Raw genomic sequence first — 20,447 nt, 5'->3', positions numbered from 1 at the left:
TAAGCTGGTTGAGAGAATGCCAAGAGTGTGCAAAGCTGTCATCAAGGCAAAGAGTGGTTACTTTGAATAATTTAAAATATATTTTGATTTGTTTAACACTTTTTTGGTTACAACATGATTCCATATGTGTTATTTCATAGTTTTGATTTCTTCACTATTATTCTACAATGTAGAAAATGGTAAAAATAAAGAAAAGGTCTTGAATGAGTCTGTGTTCAAAACATTTGACACTGGTACTGTATACATATACTGTATATAGGACAACATGAGTGCGTGTGTGTCTATGTATGAGAGAATGTATGCATGTGTGTGTGTTCATGTTCTGTGAAATGCAATATGTAGGTGCTACAGAGCCTGATGCAGAGGGAAACGAGCTGGACTTTGATGTATAATTATGTCAACAAATACCTTTTTGTTAGTACATTACTTACAGTATTTTGCTCTGCTCACTGTACAGCTGTGCTGATAAGTGTTTTTTTGTGAAGTTGTGTCGCATGGCTTTTTTTAATTTTATGCAATGTCACTTCCCTCATGTTGTCTCTCTTGTAGTGCTCCAATTTTTTTAGGTAACTTTAATGTCCTCTGAGACAATTAATTTTGCAGCAATCATTTACATACAGACAAAATCACATTTAAATCAACGGATATCAAAGGATATTTGCAAGCAAAGGCGGCTCAATAATGGCTAGGCCTTCATGGGGCGGCAGCGTAGCCTAGTGGTTAGAGCGTTGGACTAGTAACCGGAAGGTTGCGAGTTCAAACCCCGAGCTGACAAGGTACAAATCTGTCGTTCTGCCCCTGAACAGGCAGTTAACCCATTGTTCCCAGGCCGTCATTGAAAATAAGAATATGTTCTTAACTGACTTGCCTGGTTAAATAAAGGTAAAATAAATAAATAAATGTACGTTAAAAGTATTGAACACGTGTTCACTCCGACACGCCTCCCAACCGGGTTGCTATGGTGCCCCTGTGCATGCTCAGACATTGTCATGAGCCGTTGACTTGAAGCGCAGCCACGCCCATTCTTCAACTCCAATGTTGGATTGTTTCCTTTTTTTCTGTGCAACAGTTCCTCTTCAGACTCCTGCCTCAGGCATGGAATCATATAGTGACCACAAAAAAAAAAAGTGTTAAACAAATCAAAATATATTTGAAATTATTTCAAGTAGCCACCCTTTGCCTTGATGACAGCTTTACACACAATTGGAATTCTCTCTTCACCTGGAATGCTTTTCCAACGGTCTTGGAGGATTTCCCACATATGCTGAGCACTTGTTGGCTGCTTTTCCTGCACTCTGCGGTCCGACTCATCCCAACCATCTTTATTGGGTTGAGGTCGGGTGATTGTGGAGGCCAGGTCATCTGATGCAGCTCACAATGTAGAAAATAGTAAAAATAAAGAAAAACCCTTGAATGAATGTGTGTGTGTGTGTGTGTGTGTGTGTGTGTACAGTATATACATATGAATATACATTATATCACCTTCCCTTTCATCGTTATGCGTATTTACTACTTTCTTTACTATTCCTCAGGTAACCATATCCAATTCATCCTATATACGGACACTATGTTTTTCTACTGGTCTTTAAGTATCCAGTACACTGACCTCTCTATTTTCTACCAGTCCTACCATTTCATATTCTATGTACAGTATATTCACACCGTGGTCTTCTTTTTCTGTGCTGACAGAACAGGGTGATCAAAGGGGTGTACCCTGCCAGCCCTTCCTCCTGGCTGTTTGTTGTCATAGCCATCCTGGCCACCATGTACATGCGCTCTGACCCCTCCATGGGCCTCATTGCCAAAATCCAGGAGCACCTGCCCGTCAGGTAACTAGCTATATTACTCACTACCTCTCCCTGTGCGGTAACTACATTATACACTGTCCTAGGGAGGAAGAGTAGAACCACCCAGTTTATAATTAATGTTATACTACACATGACCTATGCCCTTATTAAAGCTACATCCTGGGCTTAGTTGGCTATAGTTATGGCTGACTCACTTTACCATTTACAGTGGGGCAAAAAAGTATTTCGTCAGCCACCAATTGTGCAAGTTCTCCCACTTAAAAAGATGAGAGGCCTGTAATTTTTATCATAGGTACACTTCAATTATGACAGACAAAATGATTTAAAAAATCCAGAAAATCACATTGTATGATTTTTTTAATGAATTTATTTGCAAATTATGGTGGAAAATAAGTATTTGGTCACCTACAAACAAGCAGGATTTCTGGCTCTCACAGACCTGTAACTTCTTCTTTAAGAGGCTCCTCTGTCCTCCACTCGTTACCTGTATTAATGGCACCTGTTTGAACTTGTTATCAGTATAAAAGACACCTGTCCACAACCTCAAACAGTCACACTCCAAACTCCACTATGGCCAAGATCAAATAGTTGTCAAAGGACACCAGAAACAAAATTGTAGACCTGCACCAGGCTGGGAAGACTGAATCTGCAATAGGTAAGCAGCTTGGTTTGAAGAAATCAACTGTGGGAGCAATTATTAGGAAATGGAAGACATACAAGACCACTGATAATCTCCCTCGATCTGGGGCTCCACGCAAGATCTCACCCCGTGGGGTCAAAATGATCACAAGAATGGTGAGCAAAAATCCCAGAACCACACGGGGGGACCTAGTGAATGACCTGCAGAGAGCTGGGACCAAAGTAACAAACGTGTCCCCCTGCTGGCTTAAGCCAGTACATGTCCAGGCCCGTCTGAAGTTTGCTAGAGAGCATTTGGATGATCCAGAAGAAGATTGGGAGAATGTCATATGGTCGGATGAAACCAAAATATAACTTTTTGGTAGAAACTCAACTCGTTGTGTTTGGAGGACAAAGAATGCTGAGTTGCATCCAAAGAACACCATACCTACTGTGAAGCATGGGGGTGGAAACATCATGCTTTGGGGCTGTTTTTCTGCTAAGGGACCAGGATGACTGATCCGTGTAAAGGAAAGAATGAATGGGGCCATGTATCGTGAGATTTTGAGTGAAAACCTCCTTCCATCAGCAAGGGCATTGAAGATGAAACGTGGCTGGGTCTTTCAGCATGACAATGATCCCAAACACACCGCCCGGGCAACGAAGGAGTGACTTCGTAAGAAGCATTTCAAGGTCCTGGATTGGCCTAGCCAGTCTTCAGATCTCAACCCCATAGAAAATCTTTGGAGGCAGTTGAAAGTCCGTGTTGCGCGTTCAACAGCCCCAAAACATCACTGCTCTAGAGGAGATCTGCATGGAGGAATGGGCCAAAATACCAGCAACAGTGTGTGAAAACCTTGTGAAGACTTACAGAAAACGTTTGACCTCTGTCATTGCCAACAAAGGGTATATAACAAAGTATTGAGATAAACTTTTGTTATTGACCAAATACTTTTTTTCCACCATAATATGCAAATTAATTAATTAAAAGTCATACAATGTGATTTTCTGGATTTCTTTTCCTCATTTTGTCTGTCATAGTTGAAGTGTACCTTTGATGAAAATTACAGGCCTCTCTCATCTTTTTAAGTGGGAGAACTTGCACAATTGGTGGCTGACGAAATACTTTTTGCCCCACTGTATGTAAACTCACGCTCCTGCGCCCTCCTCCCATGATAACATTCATTGTGTGTGTGTGTGTGTGAGTTTTTTCCCCTGTTCCTGCCCATTTAATAATGGGCCATTCTAAATCGAAACATATATTTTACGTATTAGAAAAGACGAGATTAAATTGAGAATAGCGTTATAGGTGAAAATATGTTCACTTGAGAGAACAGCACTTGCAGCCTGAGGCAAGGAAGCTGTTTTTGTTTTTCTACTTTCTCAAATCATCAATAGCCTATAGTCGCACCATGCAGCCCATAAATGTTTTGATTTCTAAGGTTTGTATAATTTTACAACTAAAGTTGTCAAATAACTCTGAATATAGTGTATAGGACCTGTTTCAAATGGTCACTTTTACGCTCAAAATATCCTATTTTATTCAGCTAAGTTAAATTATATTCTTCTTACTATAAAATCATATGATATAAAATAATGGCACGGGACTTATAAGCACATCTTGTCTGATTTTAATGAACACGCCTACAGCCTATGGCATGGAGCACAGCCAGATAACATACAGTAGGCCAGACCATATTCTGTTCTTCGGAAATACATTTTCTTCATATCATAATGTTTCTTTAGACTTGACAAAAATAAAATCATGGATTTATTGTGACGTTGTGTATTCAATGAATGAATTAGATCTAGGTGTTCCAGAGGCCCGCATCAGTGGCTTGTAATGGAGGCCTCGAGATGCAAAACGTGGTTTATATTAATGAAATAGTCAATTACCGTGAGACTGGCCGTCTCTTTCATGACAATGGGTAGGACTTGTTCTTTAAACTCGTGCCAGTACAGGGCTGTAATCTTCTACGTTTGACCAACAGAGGTCCCCCCTGTCAACTTGTTTTTCTTTTATCCAGTGATGTTTTCTTGGAGTCTCTCGCAGACCTGCAGCCGCACTGACAACCAGTCTACTACTATAATGCATTCATTGTTGGTATTCTCTCTCTCCTCTCTCCTCTCCCACCCACCAGTAGTCTTTCTCTGAGTGTCCAGGGCCAGACCATGCTGTCAGTGCTGGTGTTCAGTACCCTCCTGTGGCTGTCGCTCATCCTGACCCTGAGGTTCTGTCTCAAGCTGCTGCTCTCCTACCACCGCTGGATGTTCGAGCAGCACGGACACATCTCCACCACCACCAAAGTCTGGGTGGTATGCATGCTATGCCAGAGACGGTGGAGACCTTTTAATGAGGAAACTTCTCACTCTAGCATTTTGTTCCTTTTTTTCCCCCCTGTAGTAGTGTATATATAGACGGATGGAATAATGGTGATATTGTAATCGCTGGTCATGGTATTTGTTGTGGCAATGGTATACGCGGTGGCCAAAGCATGAACAGGAGAGGTAGCTGCAGTTGTACCACAGACGGGAACAATGTGACAAATGTCTTCAGCTTGGATGTATACATGTGAAGCATCCGCTTGGCGTTTCCACTCGCCTGCCAAATATGGTGGTGAGCGGATTATATTAACAGTCGATTACCGTGAGACTGGCAGTCTCTCTCATGACAATAACTGGCTGACAATGGGTAGGGCCTGTTCTTAAAACTCGTGCCAGTACAGGGCTGTAATCTTCTACGTTTGACCAACAGAGGTCCCCCCTGTTACTTGTTTTTCTTTTATCCAGTGATGTTTTCTTGGAGTCTCTCACTGACCTGCAGCCGCACTGACAACCAGTCTACTACTATAATGTATTCATTTAATGTATTTTCTCTCTCGCTCAGTGAGGAAACTTTTGGCTGACATTCTGCACATTTTCTCATTGATGAAACATTTGTTGTCAGTACAGTTTTCTGTTCCCAAAAGTAAAATCTGTTATGAACAGAGCTGACTTAAGTTTTGTAGACTTTAACCTTTGCCAAAGTGTTTAAAAATTGCGTTGTTTAGGAGTGCAACGGCAAATTGAGTTATTGCACACGCGCACTTCACAGAGGAGGCTTGCCCTAACGGAAATATGCAGACGCATGCTAGAAAACGCCAATAGGATCTCGCTAGCTCATGCTTGGCTCCGCCCACCTCCTTGCTTGTTCTGCCCACTATGACCCATTTGTTCCCATTGGACTGTGGTCTATCTTGGTTTAGTAATAAAACTAATATTTGTTTATACTGTGGTTGTAGTTTTAGTAGATTCATTGATGTTCTCTCTCTCCCACTCCCCCCCCATCTCAGACCCTGGTGCGTCTGCTGTCTGGCAGGAAGCCTCTCCTATACAGCTATCAGACCTCTCTTCCTTGCCTGCCCGTCCCGCCCATAAAAGACACACTGGAGAGGGTGAGTGTGCACAGATCCAGGATCCGCTTCCCCCAAACGCATAACCAACCTAAGAGTGCCCAGTTCACCCTAGTGGCGGAGATATAGTGGTTTCAGGAAGTATTCACACCCCTTGAATTTTTCAAAACTTTGTTGTGTTACAGCCTGAATTGAAAATTTATTCAATTTAGATTTTGTGTCACTGATCTACACACAATACCCCATAATGTCAAAATGGATAAAAAAAAAGCTTAATTAAAAATGAAAAGCTGAAATGTCTTGAGTCAATAAGTATTTAAAAAATCAGATGTATCAATCAAAAGTATTTATGAAGTCCATTTGACATCAGCCGAGACCCAGCATAAAACCCCAAACAACAAGCAATGCAGAAGCACGGTGGCTAGGAAAAACTCCCTAGAAAGGCAGGAACCTAGGAAGAAACCTAAAGTGGAACCAGGCTCTGAGGGGTGGCCAGTCCTCTTCTGGCTGTCCGGGTTGAGATTATAACAGAACACGGCCAAGATGTTCAAACATTCATAGATGACCAGCAGGGTCAAATAATAATAATAATCACTGTGGTTGTAGAGGGTGCAACAGGTCAGCACCTCATGAGAAAATGTCAGTTGGCTTTTCATAGCCGAGCATTCAGAGTTAGAGACAGCAGGTGCGGTAGAGAGAGTTGAAAACAGCAGGTCCGTGACAAGGTAGCACATCCGGTGAACAGGTCAGGGTTCCATAGCCGCAGGCAGAACAGTTGAAACAGGAGCGGCAGCACGACCAGGTGGTCTGGGGACAGCAAGGAGTCATCAGGCCAGGTAGTCCTGAGGCATGGTCCTAGGGCTCAGGTCCTCCGGGAGGGGAGGGAGAGAATTAAGAGGGAGCATACTTATATGCACACAAGACACCCGATAAGACAGGATAAATATTTCAGATATAACAGACTGACCCTAACCCCCCGAGACATAAACTATTGCAGCATAAATACTGGAGGCTGAGACAGGAGTGGTCGGGAGACACTTTGGCCCCGTCTGACGATACCTCCGGACAGGGCCAACCAGGCAAGATATAACCCAACCCACTTTGCCAAAGCACAGCCCCCACACAACTAGAGGGATATCTTCAACCACCAACTTACTACCCTGAGGCTGAGTATAGCCCACGAAGATCTCCCCACAGCACAAACCCGAGGATGCGCTAAACCCGGACAGGAAGATCACGGCAGCCTCCTAGGGGCGGGATGGAAGAGAACCAGTAAGCCAGTGACTCAGCCCCCGTAATAGGGTTAGAGGCAGAGAATCCTTGAGGAGAGAGGAGAACCGGCCAGGCAGAGACAGCAAGGGTGGTTCATCGCTCCAGTGCCTTTCCATTCACCTTCACACCCCTGGGCCAGACTACACTCAATCATAGGACCTACTGAAGAGATGAGTCTTCAATAAAGACTTAAAGGTTGAGACTGAGTCTGCGTCTCTCACATGGATAGGCAGACCATTCCATAAAAATGTAGCTCTATAGGAGAAAGCCCTGCCTCCAGATTTTTGCTTAGAAATTCTAGGGACATTAAGGAGGCCTGCGTCTTGTGACTGTAGGGTATGTGTAGGTATGTACGGCAGGACCAAATAGGAGAGAGGTTGGAGCAAGCCCATGTAATGCTTTGTAGGTTAGCAGTAAAACCTTGAAATCAGCCCTAGCCTTAACAGGAAGCCAGTGTATAGAGGCTAGCACTGGAGTAATATGATCAAACCCCTTTGTTATGGCAAGCCTAAATAAGTACAGGAGTAGCAATGTGCTTAACAAGTCACATAATAAGTTGTATGGACTCAATAAGTGCAATCATAGTGGTTAACAGGATTCTTATCCCTTTGAACATGTTGAAGTTATCAATTACGCTTTGGATGGTTTATCAATATACCCAGTCACTACAAAGATACTGCTTGGGGATTCCACCATGCGGCCAGCGGTAACTTTAAAAACAGTTACTCCGTTTAATGGCTGTGACATGAGACAACTGAGGACGGATCAACAACGTTGCAGTTATGTCAAAATACTAACCTAAGTGACAATGTAAAAAAAAAAGGCAGCCTGTGAACAATAAAAAATATTCCAAATCATCCATCCTGTTTGCAATAAGGCACTAATGTAATACTGCAAAGAAATGTGTCAAAGAAATGTACTTTTTATCGAATACAAAGCATTATGTTTGGGGCAAATCCAACGCAACACATGCACCGCCATTTCTCGCATAATTCATTTGACAGAGGACACAAAGATGTCGCCCTGTCGAACGAACAAATTGTGTCAGCGTTGTATCCAATTTTTTTGTGAAACTTCCTGTTTCTATCACAGCTGTCGGGCTTTTTGTTTAATACGGTGTGACTTTACTCACATAACTGTGGATGGATATGTGGTTACTGGGAGACATTCACCTTTTCAGCAGGAAAATAACCGGAAACTCAAGGCCACACTTGAGTTGCTTACCAAGACGACATTGAATGTTCCTGCCGTTGAATGGCGTAGTTAGTTTTGACTTAAATCTGCTTGAAAATGGCTGTCTAACGATGATCAATGACCCAACCTTACAGAGTTTGAAGAATTGAAATGGCTGGTTGTCACCTGAAAACTGACAGCGATTGAACATCCATTTTTATCTTGGCCATTTTAAATAGAATGGACTGAATCAGAGTGGAATGGGTGCAACATTCATACCTGGGGCGTATTCACTAGTTATCAAACAGAGGCAAACAGAATGAAACTGGGAAGGACCTAGCTGAATTTTTCCAATAGGAACTCTTGTTTTTGTTGCAAACAAAATTGAAGCTCGGAGTCAATGGTTTCCGTTGCAGAATGTTTTGCTAAGGTGTACAACTAATGAAGACACCACAGTACACTGTTTGATCCTAGGTGTGTGGTGGGTCTCTCTCACTTAGTACCTGGAGTCGGTGCGTCCGTTGCTGAGTGGCCCGGGGTTCCAGCGGATGACTGTGTTGGCGGCTCAGTTTGAGAACAGTCTGGGGAACAGGTTGCAGCGCTATCTCAAGCTCAAAGCTCTGTGGGCTACCAACTATGTGAGTAGACTCACTGCTGCACACATACTGTTTGTTCACACACACAAACACATCCACAGTTCACTCACTCACTTAGGCTCATAGCTGTTGTAGTGTAATGATTTCACTTCTAATCTCTCTCTCTCTCTCTCTCTCTGTGTCTCTCTGTCTCTCTCTCTCTCTGTCTGTCTGTCAGGTGAGTGACTGGTGGGAGGAGTACATCTACCTACGAGGACGAGGTCCCATCATGGTCAACAGCAACTACTATGGCATGGTACAGCTCTGCCCACGATACTCTATAGATATACACTGGGATTACAAAACATTAAGAACACCTGCTCTTTCTGTGACATAGACTGACCAGGTGAATCCAGGTGAAAGGGTAGGCAGGGTAGCCTAGTGGTTAGAGCGTTGGACTAGTAACCGGAAGGTTGTAAGTTCAAATCTAGCTGACAAGGTACAAATCTGTCGTTCTGCCCCTGAACAGGCAGTTAAACCACTGGTCCTAGGCCGTCATTGAAAATAAGAATTTGTTCTTAACTGACTTACCTAGTTAAATAAAGGTAAAAAAAAAGAAAGAAAAAGAAGCTATGATCCATTATTGATGTCACTTGTTAAATCCACCTCAGTATGTGTAGATGAAGGGCAGGAGACAGGTCGTCCGGGTTAGGGGAGGGTTTGGCTGGCCGGGATGTCCTTGTCCCATCGCGCACTAGCGACTCCTTGTGGCGGGCCGGGCGCATGCATGCTGACTTCGGTGGTCAGTTGTATGGTGTTTCCACCGACATGTTGGTGTGGCTCACTTCTGAGCGAGCAGAAGCCAGCCGAAGCAGTGCGGCTTGGCAGGGTCGTATATATATTTTTAAGCCTTGAGACAAGTGAGATGTATATGTGTGCCATTCGGAGGGTGAATGGGCAAGACAAAAAATGGAAAGTGCCTTTGAACGAGGCATGGTCGAAGGTGCCTCGTTCAAAGGTGCTGGGTTTTTCACACATGCCTTCAGTTCTCAGACCTTCAGTTCTCCAACCGTCCAAAAGCCTAGAGTGCCCTCTCCCTCACCTGCCCCCTCTCTATTTGCTTATTGTGACATTCCAGAGACAGGGCTGTGGCAGGAATCCCTCAACTTCCGGAAATGCTGGAAATGTTGCCCCCAGAAACCTAGTGTAGTGCCACATGTCCTTACCTTTGTCTGTCTGTCTCTTCTGTGTCTGTCTCCCTCTCGCTGACTCCCCCTCTCGCTGACTCCCCCTCTCGCTGACTCTCCCTCTCGCTGACTCTCCCTCTCGCTGACTCTCCCTCTCGCTGACTCTCCCTCCCGCCGCCTCTCCCTCCCGCCGCCTCTGCCTCGCGCCGGCTCTCCCTCCCTCTGACTCTGCCTCGCGCTGACTCTCCCTCCCGCCGACTCTCCCTCCCGCCGACTCTCCCTCCCGCCGACTCTCCCTCCCGCCGACTCTCCCTCCCGCCGACTCTCCCTCCCGCCGGCTCTCCCTCCCGCCGGCTCTACCTCCCGCCGGCTCTACCTCCCGCCGGCTCTCCCTCCCGCCGCCTCTCCCTCCCGCTGCCTCTCCCTCCCGCCGACTCTCCCTCCCGCCGGCTCTCCCTCCCGCCGGCTCTCCCTCCCGCCGGCTCTCCCTCCCGCCGCCTCTCCCTCCCGCCGGCTCTCCCTCCCTCCGGCTCTCCCTCCCTCCGGCTCTCCCTCCCGCCGACTCTCCCTCCCGCTGACTCGTCTGTCCATGTCTGTCTCTGTCTCACACTCCCTTTTCTATTTTATTTTTGTCTCGCTCTCACCTCCATCTCTGACCCCTCTTCTCCACTAGGACTTTCTGTATGTGACTCCCACTCCCATCCAGGCAGCGAGGGCCGGCAACACCATCACCGCTCTGCTGCTCTACCGACGCAAGGTCAACAGTGAGCAGCTAACGCCTGTGAGTCCTGCTACCAGTACTAGTACACATATACAGTGGGTATAGAAAGTCACCACCCCCTTTCAAAATGTTCACCTTCTGTTGCCTTAGTCAACCTGAAATGAAAACACATCAAATGTTACTTTTTACTGCTTTATTTAACCCACAATATCCAAGTGAGGGGGGGGGGGGGGGGGGATTAATCTGAAAATGTATTAAAAGTCAAACAGTAAAATGCCCTTTTTGGATAAGTGAACCCCCCCCCCCCAAAAAAAATTTCTGAGGTTTAACCAATCAACTTCCAGATAAGATTTAATTGTAGTGACTTTGATTAGTTCCAAATTAAACCAGTTGTTCATAGAGGTCTCCACTTTAGTAGTACACCTGGGTGGAAAAGGTACTTTCAAAAGATCTTCAAAAGATTCCGAGGCCAAGTGGCAAAAGGTGCTGTGGTCAGATAAGACCAAAAATGGAACTTTTTGGCCTGAATGCAAAACGATATGTCTGGCGAAAACCCAATACATTTTTCCACCCAAAGAACACCACGCCTACGGTAAAGAACACCACGCCTACGGTAAAGAACACCACGCCTATGGTAAAGAACGGCAGTGGCAGCATCCTGTTGTGAGGGTGTTTCTCTTCAGCAGTGCAGGAGAACCTGCAGCCCTCTGCCAGGAATTTGAAAATGGGAAGATGGTTCACGTTTCAACGTGATAATTACACAAAGCACATCACCAAAGCAACCGTACAGTGGCTGAAGGACAAGAAGGTAGATGTCCTTGAGTGGCCTCGTCAGAGCCCGACCTAAATCCCATTGAATCTGTGGAATGACTTGCAGTCAATGAGCGGTCACCATGCAATTTGACTGAGCTTGAACAATTCTGCAAGGAGGAATGGGCAAATATTGCGCAGTCCAGGTGTGCAAAGTTAGTAGAGATGTATTCAACGGGACTCGTTGTAATTCAAGCAAAAGATGGTTCCACCAAGTATTAACTCAGGGGAGGGTGTTCACTTATCCAAATAGGATATTTTACTAGTAAAAAAAAAGTGTAATTCGCAGCTGGAAAAAGTCTGATTTGATGCGTTTTCATTTCGGGCTGTAAGGCAACAAAAGGTGAACATTTTAAAAGAGGGTGGTGACTTTCTATACCCATTGTACAGTGTGAAGAGCTATACCCTTTTCTAACTACTGAGCTGTACTGATCTGACCTGGTTATGCCCATTATTATTCAGGGCAAATGTATCAAGTTAACGATCCAAGGAACCCATTGGAATAGGGTTCCCTAAACGGTCTGTATTGGACTGCTGTTGCTGCAGACATAGTTTATATGAATAGTGAACTGAAGTCATTATGTGGTCATACCTGATTCTGTCTAACTGCCGTTTACAGCACTGTGTCAGTTTGTAGATGTGGGTGGGTGTTGTCAGAGAGGAGGAGAGAGACCCAACTCAGCGCAAAATCTGTCTCCCTCCAGCAGGTGGCGATATTTTTCATTTGTTTTGCCCACCAAGCAAGGGATTTTTGTTTGGAGGTCAATGAGAGTGTCGATTTTGGTCAACGAACAAATGTATGGCATATTTGCTACGTGAGGTTTATTAAATCGAATAGAAGTTTCGTGACGCTTAAGTTGTGATGAGTGTACGTAGGACACGTGATATCCCGGCAACTTTGAGAAAAAAACACTTTATATCAGACTTGTCTCGATGGCTATGCATATTCATGGTATGAGGCTAGTAGCATAACATCTCTCTCCATTGAATACATGCGGTTGACGTCAACAACCCTCATTGAATATTCAAAAAAGTATTGCAATAATGAGATGTGTCCACCAATCAAAAGAAAGGATAGGTGGGAGCTAGAAAGCCCAGCGTGCAGCTTTGTGGTAAACGACTCCCCTTGTTAGGGTGGACAGACATGCATCTTGTTAGAATATCCATAATCTTTGGTGTTGTTGACATCGGTGACAGGAATGCTACAGTATCTTACCAAACTGGAGCACTGAGTTATGAGTCAGATAATAATAACAACAAATATATACATTAATAATAGATGTTAATAATTATTCTTATAATAAATCTAGATAGTTAATCCTTTAAAATGTCAAATAAATGAATGAATAATAGCCAGCCAACTTTGTTAAACACCCCTTTCTTTTAGTTCCTCATTATCCTCCTTTTCTCAATTCCTACTTTATGAAGGATACTGAAGTTGAACATGGGTTGTTTTGGTATATTTACCCATTAGCTGGCTATTTCATCGAAGCAACTGTGTGAAAGTGTCATTTGAAGGACCTTTAATCGAGTTCTACAATTTTTCCGCTGATGTGGTCTTTTTTTTAAAGGAACTATGCATCTGACTCGTCAATGAATATTCTACTTCCTCTCTCTTTCTCTCTCATGGGGCGGCAGGGTAGCCTAGTGGTTAGAGCGTTGGACTAGTATCCGGAAGGCTGTAAGTTCAAACCCCCGAGCTGACAAGGTACAAATCTGTCATTCTGCCCCTGAGCAGGCAGTTAACCTACTGTTCCTAGGCCCGTCTGTACACATAGGTGTATGTACACACTGCAATAACAAATCTGTCGTTCTGCCCCTGAGCAGGCAGTTAACCTACTGTTCCTAGGCCGTCATTGAAAATAAGAATTTGTTCTTAACTGACTTGCCTGGTTAAATAAAGGTAAAATAAATAAAAAAAATATTACATTCAAATTGTCATGGATGAAATGAATGGCATTTGAGGCTAAACAATGCGAAGATACTGTAACTATAGAACAGTTTTTTTTTTTTCTCTCTCTTTCTTTCTCTCTCACTCACTCTCTCAGAGTCGTGTTCCAGGTACAGTCATCCCTCTCTGTGCAGCTCAGTGTGAGAGGATGTTCAACACTACTCGCACTCCAGGAGAGGAGACTGGTAATACACACACACAAAAGAAAGTCAGTTTTGGAATCTTTATTTGTTAGCATTGACCATAAAGGAAACAGTATGACCAACTTGCCCTCCAAATACACCTCTGCTGTTTTCAACCAGGATCTCAGCGATCACTGCCTCATTGCCTGCCACCGTTATGGGTCCGCAGTCAAACGACCACCCCTCATCACTGTCAAACACTCCCTAAAACACTTCTGCGGGTAGGACCTTTCTAATTGACCTAGCCCGGGTATCCTGGAAGGATATTGACCTTATCCCGTCAGAGGATGCCTGGTTGTTCTTTAAAAGTAATGCACCCTTTCCAAAAAAAAATACATCTAAGAACAGATATAGCCCTTGGTTCCCTCCAGACCTGACTGCCCTCGACCAGCACAAAAACATCCTGTGGCGTACTGCACTAGCATTGAATAGTCCCCGCGATATCCAACTTTTCAGGGAAGTCCAGAACCAATACACGCAGTCAGGAAAGCAAAGGGCTAGCATTTTCAAGCAGAAATTTGCATCCTGTAGCTCTCACTCCAAAAGGTTTTGGGACACTGTAAAGTCCATGGAGAACAAGAGCACCTCCTCCCAGCTGCCCACTGCACTGAGGCGAGGTAACACGGTCACCACCGATAAATCCATGATAATCGAACATTTCAATAAGCATTTCTCTACAACTGGCCATGCTTTCCTCCTGGCTACCCCAACCCCGGCCAACAGCTCCACATCCCCCGCAGCTACTTGCCCGAGCCTCCCCAGCTTCTCCTTCACCCAAATCCAGATAGCAGATGTTCTGTAAGAGCTACAAAACCTGGACCCGTACAAATCAACTGGGCCAGACAATCTGGACCCTCTCTTTCTAAAATTATCCGCCGCCATTGTTGGAACCCCTATTACTAGTCTGTTCAACCTCTCTTTCGTATTGTCCGAAATCACTAAAGATTGGAAAGCTGCCGCGGTCATCCCCCTCTTCAAAGGGGGTGACACTTTAGACCCAAACTGTTATTGACCTATATCCATCCTGCCCTGCCTTTCTAAAGTCTCCGAGAGCCAAGTTAACAAACAGATCACTGACCATTTCGAATCCCACCGTACCTTCTCCCCTGTGCAATCTGGTTTCTGAGTTGGTCAAGTACCTCAGCCACGCTCAAGGTACTAATCGACTGAGAACTTGTTCTCAACTAGCCTACCTGGTTAAGTAAAGGTGAAATAAAATACAAATGCGTAGTGTTCTGCATCTCTCTCTCTCTCTCGACGTGTGTCTCCTCTCCAGATGTGCTGCAGCACTGGCAGGACAGTGAATTTGTGACTGTCTACCACCGGGGGCGCTACTTCAGGCTGTGGGTCTACAAGGCGGGGCGTCTCCTCTCCCCTAGAGAGATAGAGTACCAGATCCAGAGGATCCTAGATGACCCTTCACCCCCCGGACCTGGAGAAGACAGGCTGGGAGCACTGACTGCTGGAGACAGGTGTCTATAGTGGTGGGGGGAAGAGGGGGTGTGTGTGTGTGTGTGTGTGTGTGCGCGTGCATGAGCAAGCGCCTGTACACATAGGTGTATGTACACACTGCAAATACAGTTCTCTGCATTTTCCATCACCCGGATATCCCCCTAAATATGACAGTGTCTTGTTTTGCATGATCCGTTGTATGGCGACTAGATGGCCCTTACGGAGCTTCATGTTCATTATGCCTGAGACGGCTGTAGATGTGCAGACTTTGGCTTGAGACATCAGACAAGGATTGCACTGCATGATAACAGACGTGGATTCAAATATGATTTGAAATCTTTGACCGTTCACTCTAGCCAGCCTGGAGTGCCAAGTGGGCAGGGTTTTTGTTTTCCGGCCTATTGCATTGGTCCATTGAGCCAAGCACGCTCAATCAAGCACAACTCAAGTATTTGAAATGATTTCTGATAGTATTTGAACCCAGGTCTGCAGGATACCGCAGACAAGCAGAGCGTCTGTCAGTCACCTCAATGGCCACAAGAGTCTCAAGTGGTCTGAGCACAACTTGGAAAGGAAGAGTGCAGAGCGGTGTCGGCCGAGAGATGGAGAAGTCACGAAGAGGAAGAGAAGGCGAGAAGGGCCTAAACCATTTTTAAAGGAAGAAGCAAGCAAACAAGAGGGGGGGGGTGCAAAAAGTGAAATGGAGAGTGTTGGTTGAGAATGCATGGAGGGAAGGGAACTGAACTGAGGGTGAGGGGAAGGGGTGAGGCTAAAGGTGAGATGAGAGGGGGGAACAGCGGTAGGAATATAAGATGACAGAGTAGATGCTGGGGGACGAAAGAAAAAAGGGGAAAAAAAAGACGAGTTCGTATATAAGGAGAATGCATGAAACGATATGTACCATTTGCTGTGTGGGTGTGTGTTATGATAAGATACAACAGTATTAGTTAAAAACCTGCTAAACCGGGCCACTACTGCTCTCTTTACACAAATGCAAGCATTATCCTAGGATTAAGGTCAATTATACTGAATGTAGTTAATAGTCTGTGCAGTTATGGTCTATGTATACCAACAGAGCCTTTCTGGGCTTTGATTGTGGTATGTTGGAATGAGTAGGAATCTCTCTCTCTCTCGCTCACTCTCTCTCAAACACACTTAAAACACGACTCCCGTGCAGACGCGTACAACAACTATGTAGATGTCACAATTGTTGGTGCACTGTGGTGCTCCCGTCTGTTTCCGTAGACAATTTACACACAGTGTTGTTAACTCAACATTCTTTCCCCCCGGGGGGGGTGTGGGTGTGGTACAGTAGCAGCACGCCCTTCCTCTCGCCATTGTATCTTTAGTCATCTTCAGCTTGGCATGACTGCTAATAGGGTTCCCGCCGTTGAGCAAGGAACAGTTACAACCACACGGTTGGATTAGTCTGATCATGGGGTGTTTTGTCCTGGCATGTCCCGTGGGATCACTTTTCACACTACTGTCAAGTAATTCTGTCGTGTTCCTTATCACCGTGCTCACTGTTCTGCAGGGAGTGGGTTGCAGAAGGGGAACATGTTCCCCTATGTTCAGTAACAATTTGAGGATTCTTGTCCGTTTTGGTTGCTGTTGATATTAATGTCAGTCTGTAAGTAAGAAGTACAGTCGACTCTGGGTTGATGATGTCATCTTGAGTCTACCTTAAAAATAAAAAAATTGTAATGAATTTTGCCGTGATTTGGAATGCGTTTTGTCCCAGGGTGCCGTGGTGTGCCGTAAGAAAGCAGTACTTCAGCTCAGGAGTGAACAAGCGCTCGCTGGACTGCATCGAGCGGGCCGCCTTCTTTGTCACCCTGGACGATGAGGAGCAAGGAATGATGGGAGAAGACCCCGTGGGAAACCTGGACCGCTACGCCAAGTCCCTCCTCCACGGGAAATGTTATGACAGGTGTGTGAGACTGTGTGGTGCAGGCGCATTAAGATGAGCCTCTTACGTAGTCGGAATGTAGAATCGTGGCAGAGCTTCCGCCTTATTGCTAACACCTTACAGGATGGAGCCAACTGGAAGGGGCTGTGGAGTGAATTAGGACCCGTTTTATAGAGAGTGTCCAACTCTGCCTTTCCCATGTTACCACTCAACATAAGAACATTCAATCCATTTCACTCTTCTACAGGGGGGGGGGGGGGTCTGGTACTAGTATGTACAAAATGGCACCCTATTCCTTATATACTGTAGTGCACTACCTTTGACCAGGGCGTGGGCCCTATAGGGCTCTGATCCAAACTAGTGCACCATATAGGGAATAGGGTTCCATTTGGGCTTTGACCTAGGCCCCGCAGGGCAAAGCTGTTTGAAGCACATCTCCTCTTCACCTCTATCATAGTTTACCGGTTATCTAGATTGAGTTGAATTGTGCGTAATGAAGAGGGCAGGATGTCTTTGTTAACAGATGGTCTTCATCTGGTCCATTTATCCTCTCTTCCTTTCACACGTGCTGTACTGTAGGGCTACACACACATGAGCATTCGAGTACACACACACACACACACACATGGTATGTGACAACCTGATTGAATTAGCAGCAAATGTTTTCCAAGTCCAAGAGCACCAGTTGCTTAGGTGAAGTAATTGACGGATATATCCCATCCATGGACATGGTTCTGGTTGTTTAGAATCATCGACATTAGGCCGAAGTTCCTCTTGTACACACTCCTCTCTCCCCCCTCCAAATCAAGTGCTTCACATCTGTGTCCTGGACCAGGGCAGTGGTGGGTGGTCAGGGGATATATATATTCTGCTTTGATAGTGTGTGGTCAACTCTCAAAACTGAAAGCACTGAGCTAATTGATATATATATATATCTCTGTGTCTCTCCCTCTCTCCTGCCCCCCAACCCCCCCTCTCCTCTCTCCTGCCCCCTCCCCTCTCTCGGTCTCTCAGGTGGTTTGATAAGTCATTCTCTGTGGTGGTGTACAAGAATGGGAAGAATGGGCTGAATGCAGAGCACTCTTGGGCCGACGCCCCGACAGTGGCACACCTGTGGGAGGTGTGTGTTTATCTGTCAAACAGGCATAATCAAATAGCATTTTATTAGGGCCTTTTTCTTCTCTTTTTAGCTACATGACATAGAAATGTGCTGTTTTCACATTGTGTAGACACTAGTATGGTGCTGGAGCTAGAGGTTAAAAAGATATTGGGGGGGGGGGTCCCTTGACAGCCCAAATGACCTGTCCTCAATGGAGATCAAGCACTTGGTTTTATTTAGAATAATCCGATCTTGCAGATTTTAGTGTATGTGTGAGGTAGACTACATATGGCCAGATATGTGGCTAAAAGTACCTGTGGTTAAATAGCCCGGATCAGGATGTTCCAGTTATTATCCAAATGGGATATTCTCAGGATTTTCTCAATCAGATAGAGGATAAACATGTTTGTTATTAGTTTTTGGCAGATTAAGTTTCTGTGTGTTTTATACTCTTTGTGAATGGTGAAGCCACTGAACTTTGAGTGTCTACATGTGTGTCTGCGTGTCTGCGTGTCTGCGTGTGTGTGTGTGTGTGTGTAACAGCTGCTCTTTGTCTGTCCTCAGTTCACCCTGGCCACAGATGCCTTCCAACTGGGTTACACAGAGGACGGCCACTGTAAGGGAGAGGTGGAGCGCTCCTTACCGCCCCCTCAGAGACTCACCTGGGACATCCCTGTGGAGGTGAGAGTGCTGGGTGTGCGCATCGTTCCCTAACACACCCTCAGACCAGGGTTTCCGTTAGGACAATGTGCTTTCATCTGTGAAGAGCACAGGGCGCCAGTGGCGAATTTGCCAATCTTGGTGTTCTATGGCAAATGCTAAACGTCCTGCACGGTGTTGGGCTGTAAGCACAACCCCCACCTGTGGACGTTGGGCCCTCATACCACCCTCATGGAGTGTCTTTCTGACCGTTTGAGCAGACACATGCACATTTGTGGCCTGCTGGAGGTCATTTTGCAGGGCTCTGGCAGTGCTCCTCCTGCTCCTCCTTGCACAAAGGCGGAGGTAGCGCTCCTGCTGCTGGGTTGTTGCCCTCCTACGGCCTCCTCCACGTCTCCTGATGTACTGGCCTGTCTCCTGGTAGCGCCTCCATGCTCTGGACACTACGCTGACAGACACAGCAAACCTTCTTGCCACAGCTCGCATTGATGTGCCATCCTGGATGAGCTGCACTACCTGAGCCACTTGTGTGGGTTGTAGATTCCGTCTCATGCTACCACTAGAGTGAAAGCACCGCCTGCATTCAAAAGTGAAGCATAGGAACTGAGAAGTGGTCTGTGGTCACCACCTGCAGAACCACTCCTTTATTGGGAGTGTCTTGCTAATTGCCTGTAATTTCCGCCTGTTGTCTATTCCATTTGCACAACAGCATGCGAAATTTATTGTCAATCAGTGTTGCTTCCTAAGTGGACAGTTTGATTTCACAGAAGTGTGATTGACTTGTTACATTGTGTTGTTTAAGTGTTCCCTTTATTTTTTTGAGCAGTGTACATTCGCCAACAATATACAATTACTCCTGTTTATATAGAAATAATTAAAATCGTTCAAAATTCTTCACCAGAAAGCATGACATGGCCACAGAGGAATCGAGGATAATTAGCTTCTTATAAAGCTTAGCTTTTGCCTATTTGGGAAGCCCGCAATTTGGGCAGCACGCGTGGTAGGCCTAGCTGATTATTGAGATTTGGCTGTCAGTGAAAAGCAAAAAAATACGTGTGAAGATAATGTGTTGAGACAATAAGAAGGGGAGGGGTGTCTGGTGACGATACAGGTGAATCTCCCACCAGTTCTTACACATTCATTATGTCATTGCGTGAATTGTTTGTTCTTTGAATTATTTTTATTTTTATCAATTCCACTTACATATGACACCAGTAGTAAATGTACCATTAATCCCCATAATTTCCTGGTTTCTATGTCCTGATAATGTTGAAGGAAATGCGTGAGCACGCATAGATGTACCTGACCTGCTGCACAGAAATGTAGGAAAGTGTTTTTTGTTGTTGTTGTTTTTTCCATCATTGCAAATGATGATATATTAAAACTATAGTTCCTCACAGTAAGCTATTTGAACAAATCTTCCAATCTCCCCCTCGATAGTCACCAATCCTCAGTGTGAATGAGAAATAGAAGTTAAAGGCCTACTGCTGTATTAGCTATGAGTTCCATGCACATCATATGGCAGAGGCTAGTGATCTTTCATTAGTTGACTTTTTCGATTTTTGTCATGGTTTTAAGAAACGAAAACAGTATTGAAATGAAGCTGTTCCGCGCAAATCTGCATATGTACATCATAAC

General features: G+C 45.1%; 1 protein-coding gene across 2 annotated transcripts in view; it reads left to right on the top strand.

The window, feature by feature from the left end:
* Window positions 1-20,447, top strand: part of cpt1a2b (carnitine palmitoyltransferase 1A2b) — a 62,152-nt gene that overhangs the window by 7,858 nt on the left and 33,847 nt on the right. The window contains exons 3-13 of one of the 2 annotated variants that reach the window (XM_020486221.2): window positions 1,690-1,829; window positions 4,571-4,742; window positions 5,759-5,860; window positions 8,764-8,901; window positions 9,077-9,154; window positions 10,699-10,806; window positions 13,605-13,692; window positions 14,966-15,161; window positions 16,883-17,071; window positions 18,065-18,170; window positions 18,714-18,830. In XM_020486221.2, coding sequence (XP_020341810.1) covers window positions 1,690-1,829; window positions 4,571-4,742; window positions 5,759-5,860; window positions 8,764-8,901; window positions 9,077-9,154; window positions 10,699-10,806; window positions 13,605-13,692; window positions 14,966-15,161; window positions 16,883-17,071; window positions 18,065-18,170; window positions 18,714-18,830 — 1,434 coding nt within the window. Of the gene's footprint in view, window positions 1-1,689; window positions 1,830-4,567; window positions 4,743-5,758; window positions 5,861-8,763; window positions 8,902-9,076; window positions 9,155-10,698; window positions 10,807-13,604; window positions 13,693-14,965; window positions 15,162-16,882; window positions 17,072-18,064; window positions 18,171-18,713; window positions 18,831-20,447 lie in introns of both variants that reach the window. The other variant, XM_020486220.2, reaches the window with a different exon arrangement.

This window comes from Oncorhynchus kisutch, linkage group LG6 (assembly GCF_002021735.2).
Source record: "Oncorhynchus kisutch isolate 150728-3 linkage group LG6, Okis_V2, whole genome shotgun sequence".
NCBI lineage: Eukaryota > Metazoa > Chordata > Actinopteri > Salmoniformes > Salmonidae > Oncorhynchus > Oncorhynchus kisutch.
This window is presented reverse-complemented; position numbering and strand designations above follow the sequence as displayed.